Source organism: Microdochium trichocladiopsis, assembly GCF_020744255.1.
Source record: "Microdochium trichocladiopsis strain MPI-CAGE-CH-0230 chromosome Unknown B0I36scaffold_3, whole genome shotgun sequence".
In the NCBI taxonomy this organism is placed as follows: domain Eukaryota; kingdom Fungi; phylum Ascomycota; class Sordariomycetes; order Xylariales; family Microdochiaceae; genus Microdochium; species Microdochium trichocladiopsis.
Window position 1 is genome coordinate 1,171,731 of NW_025763546.1, and position 15,054 is coordinate 1,186,784.

Sequence of the window (15,054 nt, forward strand, 5' to 3'; positions counted from 1 at the left end):
AGCTCGTGTTGTACCCACTTCTTACGTCCTCCGCTCCCCGAGGCGACCGCCCAGGGCATAAACAGATCGACATACTCCGTACAAAACCCCCCCAAAGCTTCGTCATTCTTCATCTCGGCTTCAGAAGCGGCGGCGCAATTCTATTTTTCGCCCTGTCTCACAAAGCTTCTCGTATCACCCACCTGCCGCAGCCTGGCTCCACAACTGCTGTCTCTACGCGAGCCACATGCAACCCTTGTTCCTTGTCTTGCCGGCTCCGCCCTTTTTCCTGTTCCTTTGGCGCCGTCCAGCGCTGGCCTGGCCACAATATGCGAAACATAGGAGAGCCCTAAACTCTAATGTTTGGGGGCGAGGGGGGGCTGGAAAAGGCCCTGCTAAACTCAATCTTGCCGGTCAAATCTTGCCAGCAAGGTGCGGAGCAGCAACAAATAGTCAAGGGCCTCCGACGTTCCACAGCATAAGCGCGGCCCTACAGGGCGACTTTCAAGAGGCTTCAAGGTTGGAGTAAGGGCGGGCGGGGCGATATGTAACTTAAACGTGGTGTACCAGTGAGGCTGGTTTTCCACACCACATCAGTAATGCTGCCCATTCGTGTATGTGTGTGTGAGGCTTCTTGGAAGGAAGGGAAGCTAACAGAAGATCGAACAACAAAATCCTCCGAGGCGACGACGTCCGGCGCTTGAACCGGAGTTTGGCGTCTCATCGTCTCCTCTCATAGGTGCATCCCAGCCTTGAAAGGTGCACAACCATGTCTGACTGCAGGACGAGAAAAGTGCACAAAGTGCAAAAAGGGCAGAGAGGATGATGAAACCTGAGAGTCCGAACGAGCAACAATTCACCCACTCACAACAGGCGCTGCATCCCAAGAACTCGACGAACAAGGATAAGATACCCTGCTTGGAGTTGCTGTGCAGCAGGAAGGCGGGGCTGCCTGCATCGAGATCCTTCCCTGGGCAGCGCCATGCGCCCAGGCAAGCCCCGGTCCTGCCAGCGGACGATGCCTTTCCAGTTGATCTACTATGGTAAGTAGACTTTGGCTCTTAGACTGTATTGTGACACCCTCCTCATGATAGATTCGACGGTCCTTTTCAAGCACTACTTGTATAAGCCAGGGGCAATAATACGAGCTTGACTTGTTTGCATAGCAAACTAGATGTTGTTTTGCAACTTCTCAGAACGGCAGCTGGCTCATCAAGACTCTCGCCAAAGACAAGCCTTATGCTTCATCATCCTTGTCCGCCGGAGGACGCTGGAGTGATGAGCCATTCACTCTATAGAATGAGTCTCTGAATTTAACTCTGATATTAAGTGCAAACAATAGTTGTGTGGCAGTGCTTTCGAGTTTTCTGATTTCCATATGAGCTATGGCTATGTGTATTGCCTTGTCTTCTACACTTCGGTCTATCAGACATGGGCCGCAGATTGCATGCGTGTTCCAGCAAATTGTGCGCTTCAGTCAATTACAGCGAGTTTGCCGATTGGTCGTAGTCGCCATACCGTCGTGATTTCACACTAGCAGCACGATTCCTCACGCAAGAGCTTTCCCCTTTAAAACACTCACGAGATTTATAGACATGCCCTCATCAGGAATCAGCTTCCGGACTTTCTCTTCAATCAGAAGCCCCTCGGCAAAATTCATGGCGAGTCCTTCTGCATTCGCTCCAGCTGAAATATACTGGTCGAATGACTTGATATCATTCAAGAAAGACTGTACCGTGTGCAGATCGACAGTGGTGACATAGCGCAAGAGGTGAAGCTGTTCTTCTGCCGGGGTCATCTCAAGCGGCATCATGGCACTCTTCAGCCGTCTAATCTTGTGTGGCCGTTTGGCAATGGACTTCTGTCGTCGCAGGAGGTACGCTCTTGGGTCGCCCGAATCCAGTGTTGTCTCCGCTGGCGCATCAACAAGTGCCTCGACAGGTGAAATGGGAGCCTCAGGGGATGGTCTGTACACAGCAGTGGTGGGCTTCACGGGCACGAATGCTGGGTTGCGAACAGCCGCAGAACTAGAAAGCGTCGTGGAGCCAGCGTTCACGAGATGAGATGTAGGATTGTGGATTTCGGGACGACCACCTGGCCCGAAAGAGATTGTGCTTTGTGTCATATCTGTCGGGGCCGCCTGTGGTGGTCGACGGATTGTGGACCTTTCTGTAGATGGTGGAGTCCATGATGGGGCCGGTCGACGTCTACGTACCGTTGGATGTGTCTTCGGCATCAAGACACGTGGTGGTGTTGAAGCAGTACCACTTGGATTCGTCGGCAGACGAGGCTCTGGCAAGTAGTTCGCCATCACTGTGTCAGCTCTTGGGTGGCCATCCAAGTCCTTAGGCCGCTGATTGAGGGGATGTAGAACAGGGAACTCTTCGTCGTCAGAAGGCGTGGTCCGACGAGGTGGGTATGTCGTAGTTGGTCGAGAATTTGGTACGGGATTCCTGCGGTTGAGAGGCGGGCGTGGCAGCCCGTTGTGGTCATCAGCCATATTAAGCATCCAGCTTCGACGTGTGAGATTAATCTCGTGTGAAGGACTTGGTGACGGTAAGTCAGGAGTTGCAAGTGTCTCCGGTTGCTGACGCGGTAATGACTCGTCCCCTTGTTTTTGAGTCTGATACATACTTGCGCAAAGAGCCTCAAACTGTTCCAGCACGAATTGTTCGTCGATGAAGACGACGTCATCTTTGGCGGGCTCAATGTTAGCATCATAGCTTCCAGGCGGACACCGAATGTTAAGGCGCAGGAAGTATTCTCCTGGTTGCGAAAGGTGGAGCTTGGTCCCGACGTCCTTTAAATGGTTTTTGTAGATGGCAACGAGTTTCCTCATGGCGCCCTTTGTGGCTGACACTGGACGACCGTCTACGGATATGTAGCGGCCTTTGGGCAGTTTAGTAGACATGGCGGCAGATGTTGGGGCAAGGAGATAGGCTTCTAGTGTGTAGGTTGAATCTCTTTCCTCGTTGATGGCGGCCGTCCAGGCCCGCTCGCTGCAGGCGGCGAGACAATCCGCACCAAAGAGTTGCAGGATTGCTTCCCTGGCAGAAGCCTTGGGCTTCGGCGCGTATGTCCAGCCGGTCGTTGTACTGCCAGCTACTTTGAAGGTGAGACGGAGAGAAGGACGCGCCATGGCATATGTGGTCAAAATCTCTCTGATGCGAGCCAAAGTCTTGGGCGCCTCCTTCACGGCACATTTTGCACGGACTTCGAGTTTCTTAAACAACCCAGTGGCAGCCACGGTCGTGCCAACTGGGGCCGAGGTCATTTTCTGGCATAACACGCCTCCGTTGATGGGGTCGATTTCGAGCCGAGTAGCGACCTTGTCAGCCGCTGTCCGTGTAGTGATGTAGATGGCCGCCAGCTTCCGGGCGCTTGCCAAAGCTTCACCTCGGAAGCCCAAGGTTGTGCCACTGGCCACGTCGAGCTCCTCGAAACTCCTCAGCTTGCTGGTATGACCTGACCGTCCAAGGGAATCAAAATCGTCGAGATGAATGCCAATACCATTGTCGTGTACTTCGATCTTGTCAATGGTGTTTGAGGACAGAAGCACTTCGATAGAGGTTGCTCCCGCATCGATCGCATTGTCCAGAAGCTCTTTGACAAGACCGTCTGGACTGGGTATAGACATGGAGCTCAGGAGCCGCCTGGTGGCATCAGGGAGACAAGTGATGGCCATGGCGGATCATTTTTCTCGAGTGTCGCGAGCATCCAATATAAGAATTCTGATTCTGATTCCGGTCAAAGTTCTCGGTTCTAGGCTCATGCGAGAATGGGAAGATTCTCGATCACTTGCAGACTATCAGTGTGCAGCATGGACGGCAGAGGTAGTGGTGTTTCTCAACGACATCTGGGCAGGCACGATGTGAACAGTGGTGCAACAAGGGAGGAAGGAGCGGCCTGCTGAGGCTACAATGTTCCTCTGGCTGAGCTCAAATACAGCCGCGCAGCAGAATGGGGTCCAGAGTGAGACCGGGACAACGCCGCGAGCGACATGAGGATTGTGACGTGAGCATCGAAAAGGTTGGAGAACCCACAGTGTCATCACCCCTGGGCAGGGGATCCAGGAACGGGATCTGCGTCGCCCAGCGACTCATGCTGCACACGTCACAGCCCCGCGTCCCCAAACTAGGCCCTGAAAGCTGCACCCGCCCGCCCCCACGACGAGCTCGGCCGGGCGACATCACGGCCAACGTCTCGCGAGGTAAGCTGCACGCCAGCTCAACCTTCACCAGCCCCTGTCCACTTTGCCTTCTGCACACCATCTTAGGAACCCACGAGAACACTGTCGACGACGCCATCTCCCCCAACTCGATTGTCCACACAGACCCATCCACCACCATCACAATGGTCTCCCTCAAAGGCCCTTCGGCTCAGGAACACGATGGCAGTGGCCTGCGCATCGGCATCGTCCACGCCCGCTGGAACACAACCATCATCGAGCCCCTCCTCAAGGGCACCCTTGACAAGCTGAAGGCTTGCGGCGTCAAGGACGGCAACATTGTCGTCCAGTCCGTCCCTGGCTCGTGGGAGCTCCCCATCGCCGTCCAGAGGTGAGCGCTTAACCTCCAAACCCCACCATTCCCACCAAAGAGTTCAGAGATCCAAATTTTGGACAGAGACCCATTGGCTTCACAAGTCACATCCACTGACACCAGGCTTGCCATCTGTGCTCCTACAGACTCTACGCCGCCTCGCAGGTCCAACAGTCGCATTCCTCTTCCGCCTCGGCCGGCGACCTGCTCGGCAGCAGCACGACCGACCTGACAGCCATGTCCGCCTCGGCGACGCTCTCCTCGCAGCCTTTTGACGCCATCATTGCAATTGGCGTCCTCATCAAGGGCGAGACCATGCACTTCGAGTACATCTCGGACGCCGTCTCCCAGGGCCTCATGCGCGTGGGCCTCGACCTCGGCATTCCCGTCATCTTCGGCGTCCTCACCGTGCTCAACGACGACCAGGCCAAGGCCCGCGCCGGGCTCACCAGCGGATCGCACAACCACGGCGAGGATTGGGGTCTGGCTGCTGTTGAGCTTGGCGTCAAGAGGGGTGCCTGGGCTCAGGGCAAACTAGAGTAGAAGCATCAGAGAACCAAAGAAATAATCCAAAAAGAAGCAAAAGCCATAGAATTTGCTCGAGTTCCAGCATCACGCTGCTATTTGGGTCAGAAGACGCAATACTTGAGACCATTTACACCCTAATTGGCAGCGGGCACGCAGTGAGTCGAGATATAGCACACCGAAGTACGCAGTGGATGAATGCGTCGGAATTGTCCTGAGTAGGCCCGCATGGACCGAGGCCGTTTCTGGGAATCGCGAGCAAGACAAAGCCCTCCAAGCTTTCACGGCGGGCAACACTCGCCATTGGAATCATTTCTTCCAACCAGCTGTCAAGAATAAGGCGTGGCAAGCATGCTTATGATGTATTAAATTATGCATAGTTATAGCTTTAGTATGCGACGCCGTCAATGCTACTTTCTCGGGGAGTTTTCTGCAATCAGGAGATCCAGGACCACGTATAAGCGGCCTCAACCCTCTTGCACCCCGCCCCAATTCCTTAGAAATATTCATATGCAAGATGGAAAGCATTCCTATGCGCCTTGCCAAAATTTTATCCAATCCGTTGATATGTAAATGATATAACTGATGTACAAAAGCACCATAGATTATTCCTGCGTAGATTCGATGGTAGTGGGGGTGATGGCATTGGCGTGCTTGGTATTCGTTGCTAGCCTTGCTCACCGGCGGAGGCATTCGTCTAGCAGATTGTGAGGGCTCCTTTTAGCTGATTAGAGCCGAGATCTCCGCACCGAAGCTCTTCTTGTTTCTCCACAGACCCTTCTTCTTCTCCCGCTTCTGCTTCATAGCCTCCCAGCCTTGTTCGTCGTCATCGTCGTCATCATTGTCGGCGCCCGTCTTGCCCGCCAACGGTGAAGGGGTGTTGTCTCTCATCGGGTGCTGGGGCAAGCTCGACAGCGCGCCAGACATGGTTGACGTCCGCTCAGTTCTCTCTGCAGGTGGCATGTGCGAGACGGGCCGGTAGCGGCCTGGAAGCCCGACGTTGCTTCGCTCTGAGGGTGCAATCGAGGGCGTGTAGCCACCTTGGAGGCGAATCGAAGGAGCGTAGCCGGGCTGCGGTGGCTGGATCCAGGACGCGGAACTGGGCTGAACCATGCTCATGGTGCGCATCTGCGCATCGCCACGAGGAGGGTCAAGGAATGACTGGCGCTGGATGTCCATTGTAGATCCGGAAAACGACTGACGAGGCATGTGACTCAGCGGGCGTTGTTGAGGCATATTGCCAACGGCCTGGCCCGGGTTCTGGTTGGACATCATCTGCATCTGCATAAACTGCATCTGCATTTGCATGAATTGTTGCATCTGCTGTGTCATCTGGATCTGCGCTTGGTCACCAGGTGTAAGCATGGGCGGCTGCATCTGGCCCATGCCTCCCATCGGGTACATCATTTGAGGCGGGATGCCGCCCATGGGGTCAAACCCGCCGTTCATGTTGCCGCCCATGCCACCGCCAAAGCCAAGGGCATTGGGCATCATATTCTTGTGATCCATAGCTGCTGGGCTTCCACGCCGCATCGCACGAGAGCGCTCCTCGTTTGCGATGACTCCGACTAAGCCACCGACTGGGAGAGCTCGTGGTTGCTGTTCCCGAAGGGGCGCACCCCCTCCCAGAGCGAATGACTCCCGTGGCGGTTGGTTAATAAGGCCAGCACCAAGGTATGGGTCTTGGGGCAGTTTCCTGGCGAAGGGAGGCAAGGGACCCTTGGGGCCACTCTCTCCAACGACCGAGCCGGGCCCTCCGCCGCCGACCGAGTATGAGGGCGCAACGGATGCACGGAGGTTGGGATTCGAGCCGACCGTGGTGAGACGTGTGGGAGGCCGGTTCTTATTTGGGAATCCATGTGCAGCAAGAATCGCCAGGGGTACTTCTTCATCTGACTCCGACCCATCGGACGTGGGGGTAACCGCGGGAGGAGCCGTAGTGTTGACGCCGAGTGCGAGGTTTGGTGTGCTCATGGACATCTGGATACTTGGCCGAGGACCGCTTGCGGCATTGTCGCCGGTGACTTTCATCATCTGTTGTCGATAAACTGCCATGTGTGCCTCCTGCTTCCGTCGCTGCTTTGCGGCTTGGGCTGAGCGCTCTGCCTCGTCCTCATCATCGTCGTAGTTCTCGTCGTCTTCTTTATCAGACTCATCCTTGTCTGCAACACCCATGCGCTCCTGCCTCACTTTGTCCTGCCTATACTTCTCGAATTGTTCATTTGTCATGACCTTGCTTTGAGTTGGCATTTGCGGTTGCGTGAACGAGCGAGGTAGTCGGGAGGCCGGTTTGTTCTGGCGTCCAGAGGAAGTGGCGAACATGTTCTCGTCGTTGGCCTCAAATTCTGGCTTGTAAGACTCCTGAGGTTGTGTGCGGGGCCGCGCCGAAGCACTCGACAGGTACTGCCGAGCAGCCAGGCTATCTTCCATGAAAGTGTCTTCGGCCTCGGCTCTCTCGGCAGCTCTGCCGATGGTGTGCTTGGGAACAGGCGGAGGCGCCATCGAGTCGATGTTTCGCGGCGAAGTGAGTCGCCCTGAGCCTAGCAGGCCGTCGTGGGATGTCTGACTGTTCCACGACTTCGGCGGCGGCTCAACAGCAACGCCTTTATCAAGGTGCAATGGCGAAGGCTGCTTCCCGCGTCCGCCCAAGAAGTTGCGGTCCTTCAAGGACATGATACTTGAGCGCTTATCAAACTTGGAGAGCATTGTGCTCAAGTCGCCACCCAGGTCCAACATGAAGTCACGGTCTTCGACCTGCGGAGGTGTTGCGGTGGTTATGGTGGATGCGGTCTCAGCTCGGGCGCGGCCAACTGGTGTGGATGGCGATCCTGCGTATTCGCTGGGGATTCGGGGCACTGGCTCTTCGGCGGGGATGGGGGGCAGCGAACTCTTTTTAGAACTGCCGAACGAGAATGTTCTGCCTGCGTTTCTGAGGAAGCCGCCAGAGTTGCGCGGAGGAGCTTGGCTGTCTGACAAGTGCACGGGAACGGGTTTGCGTCCCGGCACTCTTCCGTCATCTGCTGGAACGCCGTTATCAGTCGATGACGGCGTGGTCGATGCGTTGCTGTGTCGAGAAGAATTGTCCGAGGCTGTCTTGGTAGTGTTGGAGCCGCCACTGCTCCTGATGCGGATTAGCAAACTGTACACACGGAACGTTCACGGTCGAGCGAGAGAAATTTGGTGTCACGGGCCGTGGCGGTGGAATGCAAGACGGACATCCAGCAACGCATGCCAATCAAATGCAGCAGGAACACAGAGTGGACGTCGCACAGCCAGCATCAGGGAGCGAATGTTTGAGACATCCGTTCATAGAGTGACATACCGGTTGTTCTTTAGGCCTGCAAAGATGTTGTCCTCCATTGACAATTCGGCAACGCTCGCATTGGCAATTTTGCCATTGCCCATCCTCGGCGCGTGCTCGAATGACTTGCCAGCGCCCGAGTCTGGTCGTTCCAGAACGCGGAAAGAAGGCCCTGCTGGTGCGGTATTAGAGTCCTCCGCCGTGGTTGACTTCCGGCGGAAGTTGACGGGAAAGCGCGGCATTGTGGCGAGGTCGAGAAGAACTCGAAATGAAATCTACAAGCTCATATACGGCTGATCAGGATTCGGCAATCGGCGAGGACCAAGACAGGCCTCAAGATCGATCCGAATTTTGCTCAAAGAGGCGTCCTGGAGGCGTGAACCAAGCTATACTGTACGCTACAGCGTGTACAGTGAAAAAGACCCTGAGCCGAAGGATCTGTACATGTGGACAGCAACGTCAGTACCATGATCAAGGTCGGCCTTCCCAATCATTTGAAGCGTTCGTGTGAAGTGCAACCCGATGGAGCAGAAAAGAACTGTTCCACTCGCTGGCCCAGATCCCGAGCCAGCGGGTTGCGCCCGTGGTGGCGAGTGGCATTCCTGAGGTTTACACAGGGTCTCGGATGCCAGGGCTGAGGGCACAGCGGGAGACACCGCCCTAGACACATCCGGGGACATTCCAGGAGGTTGTAATGGTTGTGCAAGCTCACGAATGGTTTGTGCGACATGGCTTAACCACCATGACGGAACCATCAAGACGTTGGTCAAGATCACTGTACTTACATCTCGAGACAATTTCCTTTGGGAGAATGCAGATGGCAGCAAACTATAGTGCCCAGCCCTTATTAAGACAACGCCCCTCTGTCGAACCTTCGAATGTCGAACGATGGGTGTGATCTTGCTAATTATGCGGAGTAGGCGGTAGCGAGGCAGCCAGCCGATCTGAATGACGAGACGATGAGAAGGTAGCAATGGCTGGCGACGTGGGTAGCTCGGACGCGTCTTGTGAAAGCAGTCGAGCAAGCTCAGGAGACGGGAGCCTGGGGTTTGGCGGTTAGGAAGCCGGAAAGACCGTGAGGGCGAGCCCGAATATTAGGAAGAGGATATTGGCGAAAGAATTAGAAGCAGCCTCTATGTCTGCACAAAGGATCGGGCGGCGAGCACAGAAGAAGGAGAGGTCCGGACGCAAGTGGTTGGTGGTTTGAGACGGGAAAGGAGAGGGGAGTGCAGCTTTGAGCGGTAGGGTAGGTGGAAGTCGCTGGAAAGGAGGACCAGGCTGGGCTGGGCTGTCTTTGCCGGACCATTCGCGCGTGGGATCCCCAAGGGTTGCGCCATGCACATGCGCCGCCCACTTTGTTGTCCAGAGGTGCACTTGCCAGGCAGGCCCGGGCTCAATGCAGGACGCTAACTCCAAGTGAGGCAGCACCATCCGCGGGCGGCCAGCCAGCGCCAGTGGGGTGCCTGCACCCGCACCCGTAGCCAACGCACAGAGCTTTCGAGCCGCGCCGCTGTTGCCAGCGCCTCATCCCTGTCCGCTGCCCAGGTCATTGACAAGTCATGGTTCTCGAGCCTTAGCAACGACCGCTTATTACGCAGGGAACCTGCCCAGTTCTCGACCGGTATCAGACTTGATCTTGCCGTCGCCATCGCCATCGCCGCCTTCTGTCTGCCAACAATATGCTGTCTGGGGGGCCGATTGGGCGACGCCAGTATCAGGCAGGCATGACTTGAGGCTCGAGGAGGATTGACGGCTCGTTTATTGGCACAGTGGGTGGACTCTCGAAAGCCATGCAATACAATCCCATACGGATCGCCGGAAGCGAATTCGAGATCCTACTCCGTACACCACTTGGCCACATGCCATGCCACCGTGCTTGAAAGGAGCAGTCTGCTCGTTCCTAGCCACGCACGACGTCTACAATAGGGCACTCACCTGTGAGCTTGCTTGCACAGAGAAGCTTCTAGCTCCAATTGCCGTAGCCCTTTCGCACGTGTTCTCCAGCCCGTTGTCATGATGACAGCCACTGTTGTGGACGGTCGCCAGAGACGCAGTCTAGCTTCTGTTTCAGCAGCTATGTCCGATCTGGAGAAACAATGACGATAAGAGGCGCCAGGAATGTACGTCAAGCGTCACCTTTGAACCATCTCTGCCAGCAGATATGGGAAACCACACACCAGCCAGAGGATCGTTTTGCTTGGTTGCTGGTCACCATGTAACAGAGCAATGCTGTCGCAAAGCTGAATATCAAGGCTGACGACAATAAGGTGGCCAAGCTCCCATCCCCCCCCCCCCCCCCCAAGCATGCTGCCGATCAACATCGCTGATCTTGTGCGAATCAGGCACGATGGGCAGGGAGGCCTGGGGACGACAATACCATGGCAGCCCCAGACGTCATCATGTCTGAGAATGCATCGATGCTGCTAGTTGTGTGCATTTCTTAGTGAAGAGAGCATGCCCATGGGTGCACAATATTTGCCTATCCATCAGGGCGTGTGCTGCGTAGCAGCTCAAGATCTGCGCAGCATGGACCACCAAATGTTTGAGCTGGATGCAATTTTCGGAGCTGTCGTCGCCGGCAGGGTATTCTGCGCAACTAGCTCGTATCCGGGCTTAGCCTGGTGCTCGGCCAGGGACACTGGAGATTTGACCTGGGACGGCGTGGTGTGGCGCCACCATGGCCAACAAAGTGGGTGTGCAGCTTGCGCAAATGTGGTTCTCGGTGCTCGCTAATGCACAACCTTGATTGCCCCAGTTCCGCCAGATTGATTTTGTCGGGCTTGCCGGTTGTGCCAGCACGCATTGCAGCGGGCTCTTTATGAGCCAACTCTGGCAGTTGAGGGCCAAGACGACATCGAAAAAGAAGCCGAGGGCCGGGCAGGAACAAGACCAGGTGCAGAACCAATGTCACTGGAACTTGAAGCCTGCTAGACTCGGCAACAGCCGAAGATTTCACAGGCAAGTATCCTTTCCCATCTCTCCCGGCGTTGTCTGGAAAGGAGCGGGGACTGGGCTCTCACAATAAGTTCTTGCCAGCGCCAGTGTTCGCTGGAGGGCCGACTCAACAGGGGCGATTGACTCTGCGATTGTTCCGGTAACGCTTCTGCTGGTGACGAGACTCTGGTGGTTGACCCAGCTTGGATTCAGATGACACCGCCTGAGAGACACCCAGTAACCCAGGTCTCGCGGAGCTTTAATGTGTTGCAACTATTGGCAACGGTCTGCGATCCTGGTATTTGTGCCCGGGCAGGAGACAGCTCCCAAGGTTGGTTCGGCAGCAGCCCTTGCTTGCATGGGTGCGTCCCTTGGCTTTCTGGTCCTTCTCCAGTCCACGTTAGCCGTGCAAGGCGCTGCAGGAGGCAAAGCAGTGTATCCTCGAGCAGAGTGCGGTCGAGACGTCCGTTTTCACCAAAGTCCGTTCCGGCGGAGTTGAGCCATTGTGGATCAACGAGACGGTCCATATCCACTCCCGGCGTACGTTGTGCTCGATTGTGAGACTATGCGTTCGTATCGCTGACACCACGCACGTTGACGAATGCGTGTTTGACCCAGCCAAGTGGAGCCCGTCCACCTCACGGATCACCCAGAACTCCACGAGTCCAGCCGCGGCAAGGGGCCGCTTGTGTGACCCAAGTTAACACTGTATGGAGGCCTGGCGCAGTTTAACTTGTCGAGGCTGTGCGGCTGCAGCAGCTACTTGGAAAAACGACACACGTCGCACGAACCAGAGCAGAGATGTGGGTAACGCCAGCCCGGAGTCTTATGGATCACGACCAGAGTATTGCCCTGTTGAACACGCTCGTCAGGATAGGGAATGCCCTCAAGGATATCCACTCCAGGTTTCCCATCTTACGTTGTACTCGCCCAATACTACCTCACGGCGGTCCACCTGATGTCAGCGGGCATGTGACAATAACAAAGAACACTCATAACACCAATGGAGAAGACTCTACACTGGAGCGCCATCCGCTTGTAGACCAGATGCGACAGCTGCCAATGTTCTGTGGCATGTCGCCATACGACTCGAGCCTTGTGTACGAGTGGTCGGCTGGCGATGACGTCCCAGTCGTGTCTGTCCAGATGCCCGTCGCGTCAAGTCCTAGCAGAGTGATCATGTAGTCCTGACAAGGCATCATGGAATGCGCACGCCAAGGCCGTACGTCTCTTCATATCTGCTCGTGAGAGATTCGTCAAGACAGCACACCGGAAGCCTTCCTTTCTTTTTTCACATTGAATCCGTCAGCCAACGATCAGAACCATCCCCAGCGCTTGCTTGGACGAGTCACGAAAATTTCGGGAGCGCCTGGGGTCTGAGCGGCTCGACCCAGGTGGCCCACGTCGGGAACAAGGGACCCTCGTCCGCCCTCAGGGGTCCTCGTGCCTGCATTCAGACGCATTGAGGCTTTCCGTGGGCAGGGGCAGGTCTCGCGAGTCTGCCACTTCCGGCGGAGCACGATCTCGCCAGGTCCGGAGCGGAGTGCGAGAGGACCGTTGCGCTCCTCAGATTTGTCTCAAGGTGCACCTCGTGGGGCCTGCCATCTCGTACCACTAGCCGACTTTCCTGCCTCCCATCTCGATCTAGCCGAGCCAGCATCCATCGTCACCTACCCAAAGCGGGTCCCGCCTGAGATCGCACCCGGCATGCCGACACGACAATGCGATTTATGGACCACTGTTGCAAGGCAGGGGACTCGCAAAAGCCTGATTTTATTCTGGGGCCCAGCCAACCTTATCCCCTTCCGCCGCGCGCTGTGCCTGGACGATCATCCTCCGGCATTTCCTCGCAACACGAAGACAGTGCTATGAACGGAGAAGATCTGCTGGTCTTGGCTTCATGCAAATCAAGGCATTGCCGGCTGTGTATCGAAGCATGTCCCGATGTTCATGCCAACCTGCAACCCTGAAGATCACTTCTGGCGGATGATCTGCTACCATGAGATCAAACAAGACACTCTCCAGCCTTGGCTTGATATCCAAGTCTTTCGTCCCAGTGACAATGGAAAGTGTTGCCTGTAGACCCTGTCGGCAGCGCGGAAATCGGAGCCGGTTTGCGCTCCGGCAAGGCCTTGCGAGCCTGTCCAAGAGCATCCACCACAGCACTGGCGATGTATCGGAGACGAGTGTCTTGGAGGTTTGACCCCGATGCCTGTACTACCCAAGAAGCAAGAGCTGTGGTAAGCTCGAGTAGAGCAGCCAAAAGTACTCAAGTAGTGTGTACATGACGCAGGGCTGAGATCGTGCCAGAGTAGTGCTACCCCACATTGCCGAGCGATAAGGCCAATCGCAACGAAAAACCTCGAAATATTTCTGGCGTGGGGGAAACTAGAACCCCGCGATTACTTCATTTGCAGTTACGTGGTCGAGCAACACCAGACCCTGATCTTTGCCTGCGGCAGTGTAAAGTCAATCCGTCTCTCGAATCATTGCCCTGTTACGCGCCTCAACGATGACGTCCGACAAAACACGCATCTCCGTGCTCTGCTCCGGCAGCGGCTCCAACCTGCAGGCCATCATTGACGCCTGCGCCTCTGGCCGTATTGCCGACGGCGAGATCGTTCGGGTCACGGTAAACCGCAAGACTGCGTTCTCGCGCGAGCGCGCCGAGAAGGTCGGCATACCTACGGCCTACTTCAATATGGTGGCCGAGAAGTTCCAGGTTGCTGGGGAGAAGGATGCCGAGAAGCTCAAGGAGGCTCGGCTAGCATACGACGCCGCGCTGGCCGAGCGGATACTGCAGGATAAGCCGGAGCTCGTGGTCCTCGCGGGCTGGATGCACGTCTTCACCGTCAACTTCCTGAATCCTATCAAGGCGGCTGGCGTCCCGATAATCAACCTTCACCCAGCGCTGCCAGGTATGTCGCAAAATCCACACACGAATTCGAAGCAATTACAATGCTCAAAGGTGGCTGACTATGTTTGTCCCCCCCCCCCCCTACGGCAGGTAAATACGACGGCGCAGGAGCAATCGAGCGAGCATACAGCGACTTTCAGGCCGGTAAGCTGGAGAATAACAAAACGGGCATCATGATCCACTACGTGATCGCGGAGGTCGACCGGGGCGAGCCGATACTCGTCGAGGAGATTGAGTGCAGGCAAGGAGAGTCGTTGGACGACTTTGCAAACAGATTACACAGCCACGAGCACGAGCTCGTCGTCAGGGCGGTGACGAAGCTGTCGTCAGAGATTGCTACAGCTAAAAAGCAGAAGCAACAGCAATCATGATTGGACTGGGAGTCGAGGTGGCTGATATTCAGGGAAAAGGTCTGGGTGCGTCGGAAATACCTGCTATTCGAAAAGATACCAACAGTACGAAAATTCACGGAGGGCAATCCATACCTGCATGCCCGTCAGAGTTCTGCATCTGCATCTGGAGCACAGGGACGCGTCGCCACAGAGATCTTGGCAATCATCACCATGCCGCACCCGCTTCTCTCTGTAGAGGGGGAGGTCCTGTTGTGGAACCTGCTGACGCCACAGTTCTGATGTTCCTGGCCAGGATGTGCAAACCTGCCCAGCTGGCGGACCAGCAATGCCTCTCATGAAACTACTTTTAAGGTGCACCACTTGAGCGTCGATGAAACTTTATATGGACTTTCACGCCGACAATAAAACCTTCGCCTGCCCCAGGTCCTGCTCGCTGGATAGCCCATGAACATGCCAGTTTCAAGATTTGGACAAGATCTTGGGCCGTCGGAAGATGGAACACGT

At 55.8% G+C, this 15,054-nt stretch overlaps 4 protein-coding genes across 4 annotated transcripts; 2 read left to right on the forward strand and 2 right to left on the reverse strand.

The window, feature by feature from the left end:
• Positions 1-1,337: 1,337 nt before the first annotated feature.
• B0I36DRAFT_381736 (uncharacterized protein) lies at positions 1,338-3,664 on the reverse strand (the record flags this gene model as incomplete). The annotated part of the gene is made up of 3 exons (XM_046160882.1): positions 1,338-2,073; positions 2,195-2,271; positions 2,361-3,664. The coding sequence occupies 3 exons, from the start codon at positions 3,662-3,664 to the stop codon at positions 1,529-1,531; spliced, it is 1,926 nt and encodes a 641-aa protein (XP_046015000.1). The 3' UTR covers positions 1,338-1,528.
• A 479-nt stretch (positions 3,665-4,143) lies between these two features.
• On the forward strand, positions 4,144-5,402 carry B0I36DRAFT_285108 (6,7-dimethyl-8-ribityllumazine synthase). The gene is made up of 2 exons (XM_046151577.1): positions 4,144-4,538; positions 4,667-5,402. Exons 1-2 carry the CDS (start codon positions 4,333-4,335, stop codon positions 5,061-5,063), a joined length of 603 nt encoding a protein of 200 aa, XP_046015001.1. The 5' UTR covers positions 4,144-4,332; the 3' UTR covers positions 5,064-5,402.
• Positions 5,403-5,765: 363 nt separating this feature from the next.
• On the reverse strand, positions 5,766-8,588 carry B0I36DRAFT_360370 (uncharacterized protein; the record flags this gene model as incomplete). The annotated part of the gene is made up of 2 exons (XM_046158296.1): positions 5,766-8,166; positions 8,368-8,588. 2 exons carry the CDS (start codon positions 8,586-8,588, stop codon positions 5,766-5,768), a joined length of 2,622 nt encoding a protein of 873 aa, XP_046015002.1.
• A 5,204-nt stretch (positions 8,589-13,792) lies between these two features.
• On the forward strand, positions 13,793-14,568 carry B0I36DRAFT_238691 (phosphoribosylglycinamide formyltransferase; the record flags this gene model as incomplete). The annotated part of the gene is made up of 2 exons (XM_046149632.1): positions 13,793-14,198; positions 14,288-14,568. The coding sequence occupies 2 exons, from the start codon at positions 13,793-13,795 to the stop codon at positions 14,566-14,568; spliced, it is 687 nt and encodes a 228-aa protein (XP_046015003.1).
• Positions 14,569-15,054: the final 486 nt, after the last annotated feature.